The sequence below is a fragment of the Cyprinus carpio genome, chromosome A7 (assembly GCF_018340385.1).
Source record: "Cyprinus carpio isolate SPL01 chromosome A7, ASM1834038v1, whole genome shotgun sequence".
In the NCBI taxonomy this organism is placed as follows: Eukaryota; Metazoa; Chordata; class Actinopteri; order Cypriniformes; family Cyprinidae; genus Cyprinus; species Cyprinus carpio.
Window position 1 is genome coordinate 45,255,160 of NC_056578.1, and position 19,460 is coordinate 45,274,619.

The following is a 19,460-nucleotide window of genomic DNA, read 5'->3' on the forward strand; positions in this document are numbered from 1 at the left end:
ATCAACTTTATTCTTTTTTAATTTATATATTTTATATTCAAACTGAAAACATGATGGATTAATCCAAGTCATGATCCTCGTCAAGTCAAGTCCCGAGTCTTTAACTTCCAAGTCCAACAAGTCTGATTTTATTTTTTTGTCAAGTCAAGTCACAAGTCATAAAAATAGCGACTCGAGTCCAAGTCACAAGTCCCCATGTCTGGTAACTTCCATAGTAAGGTAAAAAAAAAAAACATCAGAGTCATTGGGGACCAGAAACTGTCTGGTTACCCACATTATTTAAAGTATCTTCTTTTATGTTCAACAGAAGAAACATATTATCACAGGTTTAGAACAACTTGTGGGTGTGTAAACGAGGACACAATTTACATTTTTGGGTGAACTGTCCCTTTAAGTCAGACAGTCCACCGTGAACAGCTGAAATGTCTCTCTGCTTTCATCATTAGTTACTGAACAGACACATTGATAACTTTCTCGTTCAGCGCTACATTTGGAGAGTCTTGTGTTCAGAGGGCAGATGTGAGCTCCTAGATGTTTTAATCTGCGCAGGTTTTGGAGAGTCTTGTGTTCAGAGGGCAGATGTGAGCTCCTAGAGGCGCGCGTTCTGGAGACTCCGTCGCTATGGAAACAAAGACGCCAAAATCACGCAGCAAATGAGCTTCTAATAGCCTACTTCTTATTAAATTTCTTTCATTATAATTGATATTAGTATTATAAACTTATTATATAACTTATAGTGCAAAATACTTATTTGTTTATTCAAAAATGTGTTGGGCTTTGTAAAATACGGGACAAATCATTTTACCTCAAATACGGGACGATTCCTTAATTTAAGGGACGGGTGACAGCCCTAATATTATTAACTGGCTGTGTTTACATTAATAAAGTCCATTAAACCACTTACACTGAGTCGCGCGCAGCCGCATGCATGAGCAGTCGTCACAAACAAAGCATGTGTTTATTTATTGTAATAATAATAATAATAAATATAAAATTCAGTAATTAAAACATTTTAAATGCATGTAGTGAGGGTCTAATATAATTCTGTATTTTTAACTAAGCAGAATCATGAATATTTGTGTTCTGGTGTCTCTTGCTCTCTGCATGAGGGTCTTATTCAAGTCCATTCCTGATGTAACACTACATTTAGCTGTTTGTCTGAGCATGTGACTGTTAGAACAGATCTCCATCCAGTCACTTTATCAGATCCTGAGACAGAGCTGTTTTAAACAACATCAATCTGTGACGTTAAAACCCTTGAAATATAGACGTTCTCTTTCTCACGGAGGCAAATATGTTTTGAAACCAAACAATCATAAGATTAAACAACAATAGCAAGCATTGCACAAGCAGGTGAAGTAAGTAAAATAATACAAATGAATAATGGATTAAACTGAATAACTAAATGATAAATGATTTTGATTATACATGAATAAAAAAAAGAAAGAAAAAAGAAAAGAAAAGAATAACACAGACGGATGGACGCTCTCTTGAAGCAACACACACAGAGACTGTTATTGAGAATCCTGAGATAAGCTTCATGGCCGGAGACACAGCCTCCTCAAATAAACTGAGATCAGAAAACATCACTATACATACATAAAACACCAGCATTATGAAATTACATTCATGTATAAACTATATTGTTTTATAACACATTTACAAAGTAATTCTTTCCACTGAAATAACTGTTTATATTTTTGCCTTTCTTCACAGCTTTACCCAGATCTACACTGACTGTGTCTCCAAACAGTCCTGTATTCACTGGAGAGAGAGTGATTCTGACGTGTGAGATAACACCTCATTACAGTGTCTGGAGATATGAGTGGAATAAAGACAGCACTGAAGTGTCTGAGCGTCACACTGGAGAGAGAACAGAAACACTTTCACTATTGAACGATCTAGAAAACAGCTACTGCGGGTCAGTACACGTGTAGAGGACACATAGATGGAAGATCAGTCTCATCACAATCAAGCTCTGCTGTTTCTCTCACTGTGGAGGGTGAGTTTAATATCATTGTCCTCATAAATAAGCCTATTTGACGTCATTGAAATTTTATGATACTCTTATTAAATTATGTAAATGTTGTACACTATGAAATTGTGTTATATGTGAATTATGGAACATAAATGTTGACTGAATATACAAATCAGTGTTTCATTTAGTTGTTACCAAAAATTGGAAACATTATTAATAATCAACACCAACGACTTGCAGCAAGCAAACCAGATATTTAATTTAGTGCAGTATTTTTTCTCATAAGGAGATTTTTGAGTTCATATCAGTGATCATGATACTGTAATGTTGCTCTAACCAAAATTAAATTATGTGTGTACTAATACATGAGCAGAGGTCGGGTAACATACGCACGCCGCGGCCAACAGTGGCCATTGTGGAGAGATAATCACTGGCACGCGAAAGCAATAGGGAAACTGCATACCGACGTACATTTTGAGTCAATAACTTTCATAGCCGCTACACAGCCTGTTAGGTATGGAACAGACAATCTAAATAAAACAACGTAACTTATAAAACTGAACGTAACTTTTTCAGAAACTATCAAAAATATGCCAAAGAAGAAAAACATACGAAAATGAAAAAAGGAACTCAGTCGCACAAATTTTACAGGCTCTTCAAATATGCTTCATCTTTGTTAATGTTTTTCAAAGATTCGTTTTCAAGCACCGTGGATTCTGGAAAGCATTGCCACAGATTTCGCTATGCTTGCAGTTTTTCGTTTGCGTTTGACACAAACTTCTCGTGGGGGAAGGGCCAACAGCATCTACTCTTGATTGATAGTGAGCTTTGATGGACAGGTGCTCTCTGACCGGAAGCATAGACGTTACCTTCCGTGGCGCCAGATATTGAATATGCGTGATATATGTAATATATGTATCAGTGTCAGATAAGAAAACTGAGAATCACGCTGACCAGATACACCAGCAGACACAAGCTGATGATGAGATGGGCAGAAAAACAGAGATTGTGTCTTCACACTGTGATCTGAATCAGATGGAAACAGAACTGCACTTCCGAACAGAATGCTCCAAATACATCGGACATACTCTGACAGTGTTTTAATATGATTAAAATACAGCAGATCCATCAGACATTTAAAACTCTATCAAACCAGGAGAAACTGTCGGGATTCGTTGTGAACACAAGAACTGCTGCGTGTTTGCTGCCCAATATGTGTCTGTCTGTCACCAAAGAAGAGAGAAAACACTCTGATCTGATGTTTCCAGCTAATGTAGATTATGTTATGCCATATTATATTATACTATTTAGGATGTATATCTCTGCTTCTGTAAATCTGTCTAACTCTATCTTAACTTATTTCTAGTTTATATACCTCTACATACATTAGTAATTAATTTTGCACTACATGCTTTCAATACTTTTTATATATTATTATTATTACTATTATTATTATTATTATTCTTTTTCTTTCTGTTAATGGGGGGGGGGTGTAAATTGTCTGCGTCTGTCTCTCTCTACAAACAATGAAGCTTAGTTACTTAAAAACTGCGATATTACCCTCGCTAAGGAGAGAGAAATGATGTATCGTTCAGTGTCGACACAATAGTGGTGTGGCAGCACTGACAACCAGTTTATTAGCTTCTGAATAAATGTAACTTGCACAGATTCAGATCTCACCCGCTGACCAGATCTCTGTGTGTGTGTGTGTGTGTGTGTGTGTGTGTGTGTGTGTGTATGCTACATCACCAGTAAGTTGTTTATTTACTATAGAAATTTGATTAAACTGAACAGTTTTAATGTATTGGCCTTGTCACACACAAAATGCATTTGTGGGGGGGGATCATTGACCAGCTTACGTTCTGTAAATGCTGTTTCTAAACCATTACTTACTCATATGTGTATTAATATACGGAGAGCAAAAGCTGTAGTGAAGGTGAGATCAGATCAGTGTGTGTTCAGAGGAGAGAGACAGTCACTTCTTTACTTTTACCATGTAGTCTCTACCGCGATTACAGGCAGGGCTTGACATTAAGCTTTTGCTCAGCAGACACTGTGGCTAGTGGTTTTCCAGAATTAATAGCAACTCAGCTTTTTCACTGGCCTCCATTGTGTTAAGAAATTACATTTTATATGAATCAAGCTGACTATTGCATAGTAATACTTAAATGTATTTTCAGGTATTTTTTGCCTAAATAAAGGCCAGTTTCCTTCCTAAACCTTATTATTAAATGTATAAAACCACCCTTCATATCAAATTCCCTACATTTTATTAATAATTTCAGTTACTGTACAAGACACTATATAGCTGTTACCAAACTAAATAACCTGTATCATCATTTTTTTTTTTTCAAATAGATCATTTAAATTGATTATTTCTACAAGGATATGTGCTTACTGTATTTTTAATAAATAAATGTAGCCTTGGTGAGTATAAAGATATTTTCCAAAAAAAAAAAAAAAAAGAAGGGGTGGGGGGCCTGAAAATATTTTTCTAAGCAAAGGCAAAAATGAAGAAAAGTTTGGGAACCACTCTCACAACCTAAACACAATTCATATTTAATTTAATCTAATTTTATTTAATTCATACAGGTCACCTCATGTTGCATACACGGCAGCTTTTAAGAAAAAACAGCTGCACAAAAAAAAAAAAAAAGACTTTTTCTAGGTCTATGTCCACCCTCACTTTTTCTAGCGTTATATGTTGAAAACATTTTGCCTGTATTTTTTTTTTTTTTTCCTCAGATCACAATATAATATCGATATTGGCTGGACAGTGTAAACACATGATATGAATTTTAGTTTATATCATCCAACTTGTACTAAGGACGTAATTTTGAAACAACTTTTTAAAGGTGATTTTTCTCTAATATTTAGATTTTGTTCTGCACACCTGATTCCAGATTGGCTTCAAATGACAGGCCCCTGGCCAACATTGTCCTCCTTAACAAACCATACATCAGTGGAAAGTTTGCAATTGAAAGCACCGCAAGAGCAAGTAAAATAAGTGAAACACTAAATAATAAAAATTAATAAATTATTATTTGATTAAATGGAACAATGAAATGATCAATAATTATGATTACTCATAAATAAAAAAAAGAAAATAATAACACAGATGTATAATGGACGCTCTTTTGAAGAAACACACACAGAGGCTGTTATCAACCTTATTTTTTTCTATGCAGAAGTAAACTGTTTTCTGTGAAAGTGTGAGACGTCAGGTTCATTAGACACTGTAGAGAAATAACCAGAAGAATAACAAAGTGCAGTAAACGAAAAAAAAACTGCGTGCACTACAAACCAGTGTGTTCATAATTAAGATAATATATTAAAATAATATGGTAGGACACCAGTTTGCAATATCAAAATATAGACAGAAGTGAATGACACTGTAAACCAGACACATTAAACTGCGGCACTCTTACGAGAAAAATAAGATGGATTGAGATTCCTGAGATCCTTCATGACTTAACCAGAGCCTCCTCAAAAAACTGAAATGAGAAAACTAATGACAGTGTACAGATAAAACAGAACCAGTATTATGAAATATGACATAAATAATTATTTTGTAGATTTATAATACATTTACAAAATATTCTCCCCTGAAAGAACGGTTTGAGTCACTTCATATTTTGGTCTTTCTTCACAGTTTTACCAACATCTACACTGACTGTGACTCCAGACAGTCCTGTATTCACTGGAGAGAGAGTGATTCTGAAGTGTGTGATTGAGTCTGACAGTGACTGGAGATGGAGAAATGTCCTGACATATGACTGGAGATCTGACTGGACATATTACCAGACGGAGTGGAGATATGTGTGGTATAAAGGCAGAAAGGACAACAATGTGATTTTAAAGCACTCCCAACATTACACTGTAAACGGAGACACTCTCACTATCAGAGGAGCTACTGAGTCTGATCAGGATCAGTTCTGGTGTAGAGGAGAGAGAGATGAAAGACCAAACTCATCACAATCAAGCTCTGCTTCTCTCTCTGTGATGGGTGAGTTAAATATAATTGTCCTCATAAACTCACTCTAAATGTACGGTTACAGATCTGATCGAGAGATTCTCAGATGTTACATTCACACTGCTGATCAATACACTTGTCTTTTCTTTTGAGTGTTTATTGAATTCTATTTTATACTCTTTAATATTTGATACTGTTTAATAATATTTCAACTTACTAATTTCAATTTACACATTCAAAACAGTTAGAGCAAAACAAAGAAACTAAATGCAGGTTTTAATTTTTAATTTTTGATACTGTTTAATAATATTTCAATTTTAAAAACACAAAACTCATGGCTCTATAATCCTGATAAAAACAGAGAGACATGATAAAGGCTTCTGTCTGACAGACCTGGGCCCGTATTCATGAAAACTCTTAGATAAGTGCAATTACAATTAAAGAGAAGATCCTAGTAAAGATAAAAGTAATTCACAAAGCATCTTAACCCTTAAAAGTGTTAGAAGTAGGGAAGAAGACTTTTAAGAGGCTTAAGAGTTATCTTTCTATCTATCTAAACTATCTATCTATCTATCTATCTATCTATCTATCTATCTATCTATCTATCTATCTATCTATCTATCTATCTATCTATCTATCTATCTATCTGTGTGTGTGTGTGTGTGTGTGTTTTTTTTTGTATGTGTGTGTTTCAGCGCTTAAAAAATTTATCAGACCACCACACAATGTAAGGGTTTTAGCCACAGCAAGTAAAATCTTATATATTTATATATTTCAGTAATGGTTAATCCACCAGTATGTGAAGGCTCTTTAGTCACAGTAGTGTTTTTAATGTTAAATATAATTATTGTTGGCAGTTAATGGATTCAAAGATAGATCACACACAAGTCTTTGTGAAAAACTAGAAACTATTTGGAAGTCAGTAACAACAGAGAGTCTGGAAAAGTACATCAAAACAATGCCAGCAAGAATACAAGCTGTTATCAAGACCAAAGGAGGCCATTAAAAAAAGAGCAAGGTGTTTTTTTTTTTTTTTTTTTTTTTTTTTTCATCTTGTTCATCTTTTTATGTATGAATAAAGACTATTTAGTTGTTTGGTAGACAATTTTGTTTATTTATTTTTTTCTCTCTTTATGACAGTTGGTCTAATGCATTTGTTAAGCACCGTGTGTGTGTGTGTGTGTGTGTGTGTGTGTGTGTGTGTGTGTGTGTGTTTGTTTTTTTGTGTGTGTGTGTGTGTGAGAGAGAGAGAGAGAGAGATTAGGGTAAAATAGGAAGAAATAGACCCTATTTTAAAGTGCTCTTTTTTTTCTTCTTGGAAACCAATCACAACCTTCAGAAATATGTGTCATAGCAACGGGTTAAGCCCCGCCTCTTCACTAAGATGAACGTTTTTTCTTTTCCTCGCTCAGAGTTGATCTCAGATTGGTCCTGGATCACTCTTAAACTAAGATACCTTGATTGCTAGAGCTCTCCGAGAGGATTCTTAGGAGCTTTACGAATCACTCTTATTCTTAAATCTGAGAATAAGAGTAAAACTCTAAGAATTTTGACTGGTCCTCTTCGTTTAGGTGTTACACTTGGCTCCTTCGCATTCAAAAGTGAACGAAGCCTTGAAATGCAACTTTTTCTTTTTTTCAATAAATAAATAAAGGTATAAAAATACCTTGCTTGTACTGTGTTAGGCTAACTGAGACTTGTCATTTGCACTTACATATTTTGCTGTTTTGTTAGTTTTGACTGCTTCTATTGTCCTCATTTGTAAGTGGTTTTGGATAAAAGCATCTGCTAAATGACTAAATGTAAATCTGTTATATTTTAATAGCAATATTAATTAGGCCTACCACATTTGCTTTTTCACTCTCTGCGTCGTGGATGTAACCTGCCAAATCTCAAATGGAATTGCAATTCCTTTTGCATTTGAATTTCTGATGTCTACAGAGAAAGCTGTCAATCAGTGTGAGAGGCGGGACTATACTAGGGGGCGTGTTTGTATTGGGAGGTGAGGTCACTCACAGATGACCTGCCGAATGCTTTGATCAATGGAGGTAATCGGTAAAGGCTCTGCTAAAGGCAGCTGCCAATCAGTTCGTGTCTGTGTGAACAAACAGCTTATCTAGATTGTCTAGACAGCCTTCTTGGCACGATAGATAATTCTGTCTTTTTTACCTCAAATGCAGGAATTATACCCTTCTAACAGTGGGAGCAACAACGGTACAGACAATAGGTCAATATTCACTATTACTCAAACGCTTTTGAGATTGACGCAAATGAGTAAACAGTGCAGTTCTACAATTATGGTTTCCTACAAATGTAGAAAACATAAAAAAATAGGCCACAACACTGTACAATGAAAAAAAAGTGCTTTGAATTTACTTAATTTTAATGTGTACATCAGTCCCACATGACCAGAATGTGTTGAACTGACACAGTTTTCCTCTTTTTCTCAAAGACTTATTGCTTGCCAAACCAACATATTTCATTCACGTAAAGACTACTTAAAATAATCATGTTGATTCAAGATATTATTTGTAGTTCCTGATTGTCATTACACAAATGCATTGTGTACTGTTAAAGTTATTTCATTAATTTCTTAATGCTAGTATTAATCAAAAATATTATGCAACTCTAAAGCAATTTCATTATGTCTCTGGTACCAGAGTTGGGTAAACCTAACTTGCTTTATTAAATTCTAGGCTACATGTAGGCTACTGTAGACATGTTCAAATGTGTGAATACAAAATCTAAATTCTAAAATTGCTTCTGGCATTGACAATAAAGACATTGTATTTTTGTAACTTTACAAATTTACAAATGGAGGACTGATCACAGTTGGCATGAATTGATTACACAGAAGAATAATTAAAAAAACACTAATGCAGCATATTCAAACAAAAACACAATGTATTGTCAAATTGGATGAAGAACAGCAAGACATTTGTAAAAATATTAACTATCACAGTAGACTTAAAAGCGCATATACAAAATAGTAAACCGTTAGAACAAACAGTGCATTCTGAAGAAAAATAAAACACTTTTAAGTAATCCAAACATGGCACAATCTGAAAAAGTTCAAATGGAGCAATAGCTTGTTACAGTTCACTGTGAAGTTTAACCACGCATCTTAAAGGGTTAGTTCACCCAGAAATTAAAATTATTTCATTAATTACTCACCCTTCATGTTGTTCCATACATGTAAGACCTATGTTCATCTTCAGAGCACAAATTAAGATATTTTTGATGAAATCTCAGAGCTCTCTAACCCTCCGTAGATAGCAATGCAACTAAAATGTTCCAAGACCCAGAAACATAGGAAGGATATCAGTAAAAAAAAAAAAAATAAATAAAAAAAGGACTCTTCATAATGGAGGAAATCAAAAATATTTTAATTTGTTTTCTGAAGATGAACAAAGGTCTTACGGGTTTGGAATGACATGAGGGTGAGTAATTAAAGACAGAATTAAAAATTTTTTGGGTGAACTTTCCCTTTATTAATGCTTTCAAGGACAACACGGACATCCTCTGGTTCATCAGAAGCATGTTGTTTGAGAACGTAAATCCCAGCAGTGGTGTCTTCAGTGGCCTCATTGACGCAGACTTCATTCATGCCCTGCACAAAACAAACAAATGTAGGTAATGTATGGAAGTAAGTCCTATTAACAAAGGCCTATTGAGAAAAATCTAGAACACTAAAAAAGTGTTTTAATTTCTGATTTATTTGGAATGACATCATTTATATTTTAAATTATGTGTAACTTAGTCACAAAAATAAAGATTTAACAGTAATAGAAAAGTAAATTAAAATACCCATATAAAACTTGTGTGTCCGCAAAGATGGACCTATAATATATATAAATTAAATTAAATAGATTCAGTCACTTTCAATTAATGTGAGAGAAATGTGTACATACAACACTCAGTATGAACAAGTGAAATCTAATTAAAGCATGTTCAAAACCGAAACATAAATTAATTGTGTTGTACATACATGTTTCATTTTTGCCATGTTATTTTTTTTTCAGTGTATAACATCACTGAACTAAATTATACACATATGCAAACCACATTTCTTATTAATATACATTTATTAACAATACAGATTAAAAATAAGAAAGATGCATATCACAAATACATTGTTGTAAATGAGAAACTGTGATGAGTCGTGCAGCAGTACACTGTAAAAAGTGAACAGTTGGATCAACTTAAAAAAATTACTTCAATTGGTAACACCTAAAGAAATTAAGTTTTCTCAACTTAAATTATCACGTTTTATCAACTTCATTTCACTGGGTTAATCACACTTTTATTATTTGAGTTCATTCAATCCTATTATTTACATTAGTCTATTTTATTTGAATTCATTCTTAATTATTTATTTTTTTTTAAGTTAGATCAACTTAAAAAAATACTTCAATTGGTAACACCTAAATAAAATTATGTTTCCTCAACTTAAATAATTATATTTTCTCAACTTAATTTCACTAGGTCAATCACACAAGACTCAAATTGCTTTAGAGATATTTATTACCATTAATTCAATCATACACTAACAGTGTTTTCCATATTACAAACTTTGAGAAATCATTACAAACTGTTCATATTTGTTGTGCCAATGAAATTTCAGACACACTTTACATCCATAACAGTCTTTTTGCAAAGAAGTCTTTGCACTGCATATTTTTATAAAAACAAATATAAAAAGTGGTTATGCCCTTAAATGAGCCACCTAAAAACAATTAAAGGGATAGTTCACTCAAAAATGGTTCAAGTTGATCCAAACCTGTATGAGTTTGTTTCTTCTGCTGAACACAAAATAAGATGTGTTGAAAAATGTTGGTAACCAGACAGTTGACCGTACCCACCGACTTCCAGCAGGAAAAAAAAGACTGAAAGTCAATGGGTACGGTCAACTGTCTGGTTACCAACATTTTTCAACACATCTTATTTTGTGAAGTGTGAGAATGAGTCTCACAGTGACTGGAGATATGAGTGGTGGAAAGGAAACACATACTGTACATTCAAGTGTCACAGACGTCTGAGCGTTACACTGAAAACACAGACACTCTCACTATTGAACGATCTGAAACATCTGATGCGGGTCTGTACTGGTGTAGAGGACAGAGAGATAAAAGACCAAAATCATCACAATTCAGCTCTGTTTCTCTCACTGTGAAGGGTGAGTTAAATATCATCATATTCATAAACTCTCTCTACTACATGAGAATAAGATTCAGTTGTGACAATGAATCTATAAGCTCCTGAAGTTCTCAGCATAACATATAAAACACTGTTAAATTAAAGAGAGCAAAGAATAACACACTTGTTCAGAGTAAGTGTCATGATTGTTTCAGAATCACATTAAACCTGCAGTGAATCAGACGAGGAGACACATCACTCTCCTCTCCACATCTCTCCTTTTTAATATCAGTGTCACACAAAGAGTGTAAGAGTGTAATTCTAGAAACTCACTCAGAGATCCTCGAGGATCATCACAGATCAGTGGAGATTGTAACGGGTCGTTGATTCCATGGCAGAAGAAATCAATGAGAGGAAAGTCAGGCAGGTCAGTTAGATAAGAAATGTCCAGAAACTCTCTGATGGTCCTCGGGTGAAAGAGTTTCTTGGTGAAGCTGAATTAATACGACTAGATCTATCAATGGTCTGCTGTTTTTGTAACGTGGCTGTTTCAGTAAAACATAATGTTGGATCCAAGTGCAGTTTAAAGCTTATTTAAACAAGACAACAGTAAATCCAGCAAATGAACAAGATAAACCAAATACAGGAACTGAAACAAGCAATGTGGCCTGACATATCCAATCTTCTCAATAACAGACTTGATAAATCTATGAAAAACAAATGCACATTTAGAAATAATGATTCATAACCCATGTCTTCATGGCCTCTGTGAGATAAATTGCTGATTTTGCTAAGCTACAGTTTTTATATATAAAAAGTATTTCCCTGAATGTGTTCAGACGATGTACAGTCGTGGCCAAAGGTTTTGAGAATTACATAAATATTGGAAATTGGAAAAGTTGCTGCTTAAGTTTTTATGATAGCAATTTGCATATACTCCAGAATGTTATGAAGAGTGATCAGATGAATTGCATAGTCCTTCTTTGCCATGAAAATTAACTTAATCCCAAAAAAACCTTTCCACTGCATTTCATTGCTGTCATTAAAGGACCTGCTGAGATCATTTCAGTAATCATCTTGTTAACTCAGGTGAGAATGTTGACGAGCACAAGGCTGGAGATCATTATGTCAGGCTGATTGGGTTAGAATGGCAGACTTGACATGTTAAAAGGAGGGTGATGCTTCAAATCATTGTTCTTCCATTGTTAACCATGGTGACCTGCAAAGAAAGGCGTGCAGCCATCATTGTGTTGCATAAAAATGGCTTCACAGGCAAGGATATTGTGGCTACTAAGATTGCACCTAAATCAACAATTTATAGGTTCATCAAGAACTTCAAGGAAAGAGGTTCAATTCTTGTAAAGAAGGCTTCAGGGCGTCCAATAAAGTCCAGCAAGCACCAGGATCGTCTCCTAAAGAGGATTCAGCTGCGGGATCGGAGTGCCACCAGTGCAGAGCTTGCTCAGGAATGGCAGCAGGCAGGTGTGAGCGCATCTGCACGCACAGTGAGGCGAAGACTTTTGGAAGATGGCCTGATGTCAAGAAGGGCAGCAAAGAAGCCACTTCTCTCCAAAAAAAACATCAGGGACAGATTGATCTTCTGCAGAAAGTATAGTGAATGGACTGCTGAGGACTGGGGCAAAGTCATATTCTCCGATGAAGCCCCTTTCTGATTGTTTGGGGCATCTAGAAAAAGGCTTGTCCGGAGAAGAAAAGGTGAGCGCTACCATCAGTCCTGTGTCATGCCAACAGTAAAGCATCCTGACACCATTCATGTGTGGGGTTGCTTCTCATCCAAGGGAGTGGGCTCACTCACAATTCAGCCCAAAAACACAGCCATGAATAAAGAATGGTACCAAAACACCCTCCAACAGCAACTTCTTCCAACAATCCAACAACAGTTTGGTGAAGAACAATGCATTTTCCAGCACGATGGAGCACCGTGCCATAAGGCAAAAGTGATAACTAAGTGGCTCGGGGACCAGAATGTTGAAATTTTGGGTCCATGGCCTGGAAACTCCCCAGATCTTAATCCCATTGAGAACTTGTGGTCAATCCTCAAGAGGCGGGGTGGACAAACAAAAACCCACTTATTCTGACAAACTCCAATAAGTTATTATGAAAGAATGGGTTGCTATCAGTCAGGATTTGGCCCAGAAGTTGATTGAGAGCATGCCCAGTCGAATTGCAGAGGTCCTGAAAAAGAAGGGCCAACACTGCAACTCTTTGCATAAATGTCATGTAATTGTCGATAAAAGCCTTTGAAACATATGAAGTGCTTGTAATTATATTTCAGTACATCACAGAAACAACTGAAACAAAGATCTAAAAGCAGTTTAGCAGCAAACTTTTTGAAAACTAATATTTATGTAATTCTCAAAACTTTTGGCCACGACTGTAAGTGTCAATGCACTTTAATGCTTTTGTTAATCTATCCAGCTGAACTCACTAGATGCGGCGCTGCTACGTTGTTCATTCAATATATTGTGAAAAACGAGAGCATCAGTGTGGAGAAGATGCTGTTTACGTCAAAACTGAAACCAAGCCGTTCACACAGAACACATATTTATCACATTTTCTAGAGAGACATCTATCAGCGTTGCACTCGTGTCTCGCACAAGAGAGTCATGTTTAGAAAGTCATGTAGAATTAATGTAAGTTCAACTTTTAAAAACATGTCTCGAGACTTTACTGAACTTTTTCCCACCCCACTGCATTCATGTTTTTAAATGAAAAAGTAGTCTATTTTTTTGTGATTGGTTTTCGTCCTTTGTATTAAACTATACATACATGCATGGTGCTGTTTTTTTTTTTTTTCCTAATTGTAATTATATATGGTTTATAAACATTATTTTAAACAGTATGCACTTTTTTCAAAGATAGTCATATTATTGAATTATGCTTTAAAGAAACATGCACAAGATTTTGCTCGATGCATCCACTTGTGGCCTCAGGAGGATTTTTTTTTTTTCCCTAAATGAAATTTGTAAATCATTTTCAATTTTTTTTTGAGTCACTTTGTTTTTTTCTCTACAGATTTACCCACATCTACTCTGACTGTGACTCCAGACAGTCCTGTATTCACTGGAGAGACGGTCAATCTGACGTGTGTGATAAACTCTGATCACAGTGACTGGAGATATGAGTGGTATAAAGGTACAAACAACAGTGTAATGTTACAAACGTCTGAGCGTTACACTGTAAACACAGACACACTCACTATCAGAGGAGTGAATGAGTCTGATCAGGATCAGTTCTGGTGTAGAGGACAGAGAGATGGAAGACCAAACTCATCACAGGAGAGTGAACGAATAAATCTTTCTGCTAATGGTAAGTAAATACTGTGATAAACACTCACCTGTTGTTCAACATTAAGACACTACAATATATGCACTGATGCAATTAAAATTTTATAAAAAGTATTTATCAGTTTTGTTTGTTTGTTTTCAACACACTTCCTTTTTAAGTAAACAAGGTTTATTAGAATGTGCTGGATGCATAAACATAAACACTATCTTTCTGATTAAATTAATGTTATAATCAGCAGAGACACAGGGAGTAAAGTCAGAGGTCTTGAAATAATGAGTGATTTCATGTACTTTTGTAATATCATCATACAGTGTGTCACTAATGAACAGATCTGATCATGTTCTCCAGTCTCAGCAGCTTCATCTTCTCTTCTGGTCACTGGTGTGGTTGTGAGAGTACATTTAGCAAATGATTTTATTGGTCTGAGGTTGCTAAGGGGGAGGAGCAATGCCTCATTATGAGACTGCAGAAAAAAGCAATGTGGCCTGACATATCCAATCTTCTCAATAACAGACTTGATGAATCAACGAAAAACAAATGCACATTTAGAAATAATTATTCATCACCCATGTCTTCAAGGCCTCTGTGAGATAAATTGCTGATTTTGCTTAAAAGTGAGACATTTTGAAATGTCATGCCAAATATTGGCTCATTTTGGATTTCATGAGAGCTACACATTCTAAAAAAGTTGGGACAGGTAGCAATAAGAGGCCGGAAAAGTTAAATGTACATATAAGGAACAGCTGGAGGACCAATTTGCAACTTATTAGGTCAATTGGGGTCATGATTGGGTATAAAAAGAGCCTCTCAGAGTGGCAGTGTCTCTCAGAAGTCAAGATGGGCAGAGGATCACCAATTCTCCCAATGCTGCGGCGAAAAATAGTGAAGCAATATCAGAAAGGAGTTTCTCAGAGAAAAATTGCAAAGAGTTTGAAGTTATCATCATCTACAGTGCATAATATCATCCAAAGATTCAGAGAATCTGGAACAATCTCTGTGCGTAAGGGTCAAGGCCGGAAAACCATACTGGATGCCTGTGATCTTCGGGCCCTTAGACGGCACTGCATCACATACAGGAATGCTACTGTAATGGAAATCACAACATGGGCTCAGGAATACTTCCAGAAAACATTGTCAGTGAACACAATCCACCGTGCCATTCGCCGTTGCCGGCTAAAACTGTATAGGTCAAAAAAGAAGCCTGTATTAGACAAGAAAACTTGGAAAACTGGGACGCCATGTCATCCGGACTAAAGAGGGCAAGGACAACCCAAGTTGTTATCAGCGCTCAGTTCAGAAGCCTGTATCTCTGATGGTATGGGGTTGCATGAGTGCGTGTGGCATGGGCAGCTTACACATCTGGAAAGGCACCATCAATGCTGAAATGTATATCCAAGTTCTAGAAACAACATATGCTCCCATCCAGACGTCGTCTCTTTCAGGGAAGACCTTGCATTTTCCAACATGACAATGCCAGACCACATACTGCATCAATTACAACATCATGGCTGCGTAGAAGAAGGATACAGGTACTGAAATGGCCAGCCTGCAGTCCAGATCTTTCACCCGTAGAAAACATTTGGCGCATCATAAAGAGGAAGATGCGACAAAGAAGACCTAAGACAGTTGAGCAACTACAAGCCTGTATTAGACAAGAATGGGACAACATTCCTATTCCTAAACTTGAGCAACTTGTCTCCTCAGTCCCCAGACGTTGGCAGACTGTTATAAAAAGTAGAGGGGATGCCACACAGTGGTAAACATGGCCTTGTCCCAACTTTTTTGAGATGTGTTGATGCCATGGAATTTAAAATCAACTTATTTTTCTATTATAATTATACATTTTCTCAGTTTAAACATTTGATATGTCATCTATGTTGTATTCTGAATAAAATATTGAAATGTGAAACTTCCACATCATTGCATTCTGTTTTTATTCACAATTTGCACAGTGTCCCAACTTTTTTGGAATTGGGTTTGTATATATATATATATATATATAAATTGGGTTTGATATATATATATATATGTGTGTGTATATAATCAATGTTTTTTGTGTTTACTCACTAAATAAATTACTCAATAAACTTCCTAAAAATCCTTCAGGAGCTTCGTAATGTTGCTCAATAATGTGCTTGTGTCTCTGTTTTTCAGCGTCACGTTCAGCTCAGATTTCTGTCTTCAACATCCTCAGTTTTCTTCTGGCAGCTTGTCCGTATCTGCTGGCGACAGTCGTGCTGCTCTTCAAATGCTGCAGAGCGAGAGGTAACACTTCTGTCTGATCGTCTCTCTCACTCACAATGTATTTTTCCCAAAAAAAATTCACATTTAGACAAACCTTTACTCCGTCTTTTTATCTGTTATATAGATCCATATTTATCTATAAATATTATTTGATTCATAAATCAATACCTGCAGTGGAAGCAAAACAGAAAGTGTCAAACTGAACTGAATATAAATGTTGTGTGTGTGTGTGTGTGTGTGTGTGTGTGTGTGTGTGTGTGTGTGTGTGTGTGTGTGTGTGTGTGTGTGTGTGTGTGTGTGTGTGTGTGTGTTTCACAGTTATATCTACTGAAGACCAAAGCCAGTACGTGGTAACAGAGGAATAATCATCTCTTCTCCAAACCTCAGAGTCACAGGATGCTGGAGTCTCAGGCTGAAGGCTGGGAAACACACTGGACACGAGCAGTCCATCACAAGACTAACACACACACATTCACACTCTCACTCAATCCAGTGTCTCTGATTCACCTGCGCTGTAGATTAGATTGTGAGAGAAACCAAACCAACACACGGAGAACAAGATAACTCCACACAGAAAGACCTCCTGCTCATCATCATCTCCAAAACCAGTTTCTTAATGTGTGTCAGATTCACTGTAAGCTACTGAAAGCTGCCCTTTAAATACTACTAACAACAATAATGTCAAATTACATCTGAACAACATGCATTTTTATGATGCTATATGCTTTCTGTCGTCGGAGTAAAAGGAGTTTAAGTGTAATTCTAAAAATGTCCCTTTGCTGTTAAATCTTTACTGAATTTTGAAGTAAAAGTAACTTTTATAGTGTTAGTAATATTTCAAGTCAAACACTTACTGGACTGAAGCAACTTATGTTTACCTGATTATCCAAACAACTGTATTTGTTCTTCTCTCAATTATCATTGTATTGTATTATATTTTCAACAAACGTATTTAAATATAATTCATGTAAATATTCTGTTATTCTGTTCTAAAGATTATCAGCTACAGAATTATAGCTCCATATAACTATTATCATCTGCACCAAATTTCTCATTTTTGTTCAGCTTGGGCCTCGGAGTAAAATTGTGTTTTTTCCTCTAAATTTGAGCTCCTTATTTTAACAAATAAGCTTTAAAAGTGTGTATTAAAAATGAAAAAATAAAAATAAAAAAACAATATGAAACCTTTCTTTGTTTGTTTGTCAAAATGTTCAATAAACTAGCATATAAAAAAGTGCTTTATTCAAGTATAATCTCATAATTTTAGGCATAACAGTTAAATGTGGTACCCTTCACAAAAAACATTTAACTTGTTCTATCATGACCGCAGATATACAACCCCAAATCAGAAAAAGTTGGGACAGTATGGAAAACGAAAAAAAAAAAAAAAAAAAAAAAAAAAAAAAGAAGTGATTTGTAAATTTACTTTGACTTGTATTTCATTGCAGACAATATGAACACAAAATATTTCATGTTTTGTCTGGTCAACTTCATGTCATTTGTAAATATGCATCCTTTCCTGTCATTCAGACCTGCAACACATTTCAAAAAAAGTTGGGACAGGAGCAATTTAGGGCTAGTAATGAGGTAAAATGGTTAAATAATTATGTGATTTGAAACAGGTGATGTCAACAGGTGATTGTTATTATGATTTGGTACAAAAGGAGCATCCAAGAACGGTTTAATCCTTTAGGAGCAAAGATGGGCAGAGGATCGCCAGTTTGCCAACAAATACGTGAGAAAATTATTGAAATGTTTAAAAACAATGTTCCTCAAAGAAAGATAGGAAGAGATTTGGATATTTCACATTCAACAGTGCATAACATAATTAAAAGATTCAAGGAATCTGGAGGAATTTCAGTGCGTAAAGGACAAGGACGCAAGCCTAAGCTGAACAACCATGATCTCCGATCCCTCAGGCGGCACTGCATCAAGAATCGTCATTCATCTATAAGCGATATCACCACATGGGCTCAGGACTACTTTGGCAAACCTTTGTCAAGTACCACAATACATAGTTACATCCACAAATGCCAGTTAAAACTGTACTGTGCCAAAAGGAAGCCCTATTTTAACAGTGTCCAGAAGCGCCGTCGACTTCTCTGGGCTCAGAGGCATCTGGGATGGACCATCACACAGTGGAAACATGTACTGTGGTCAGATGAATCAGTATTTCAGGTAATTTTTTGGTAGGAATGGACGCCGTGTGCTCCAGACCAAAGAAGAAAAGGATCATCCAGACTGTTACCAGCAACAAGTCCAAAAGCCAGGGTCTGTCATGGTATGGGGTTGTGTCAGTGCCCTTGGCAAAGGTAACTTGCACTTCTGTGATGGCACCATTAATGCTGAAAAGTACATAGAGATTTTGGAGCATAATATGCTGCCTTCAAGAAGACATCTTTTCCAGGGACGTCCATGCATATTTCAACAAGACAATGCAAAACCACATTCTGCACACATTACAAAGCCCTGGCTGCAGAGGAAGAGGGTACGGGTACTTGACTGGCCTGCCTGCAGTCCCGACCTTTCTCCAATAGAGAATGTGTGGCGCATTTTGAAGTGCAAAATGCGACAACGAAGACCCTGTCCTGTTGCCCACCTTAAGACTTGTTTGCAGGAAGAATGGGACAAAATTACACCTGAAACACTTCTTCACTTGGTGTCTTCAGTCCCTAAATGTCTTTTAAGTGTTGTGAAAAGGAATGGCAACATTACAAAGTGGTAAATGCTTTACTGTCCCAACTTTCTTTTTGAAATGTGTTGCAGGTCTGAATGACAGGAAAGGATGCATATTTACAAATGACATGAAGTTGACCAGAC

The 19,460-nt window shown here is 35.9% G+C and overlaps 1 protein-coding gene across 4 annotated transcripts in view; it reads left to right on the forward strand.

Annotated features, from left to right (window-relative positions):
* Positions 1–17,752, forward strand: part of LOC109068155 (obscurin-like) — a 140,220-nt gene extending 122,468 nt beyond the window's left edge. For 2 of the 4 annotated variants that reach the window (XM_042761282.1, XM_042761281.1), the window contains 4 exons: positions 5,631–5,984; positions 14,124–14,417; positions 16,551–16,661; positions 16,959–17,749. In XM_042761282.1, coding sequence (XP_042617216.1) covers positions 5,631–5,984; positions 14,124–14,417; positions 16,551–16,661; positions 16,959–17,005 — 806 coding nt within the window. In that variant the 3' untranslated portion in view covers positions 17,006–17,749. Of the gene's footprint in view, positions 1–5,630; positions 5,985–14,123; positions 14,418–16,550; positions 16,662–16,958 lie in introns of all 4 variants that reach the window. The other 2 variants (XM_042761280.1, XM_042761283.1) reach the window with 2 other exon arrangements.
* Positions 17,753–19,460: the final 1,708 nt, after the last annotated feature.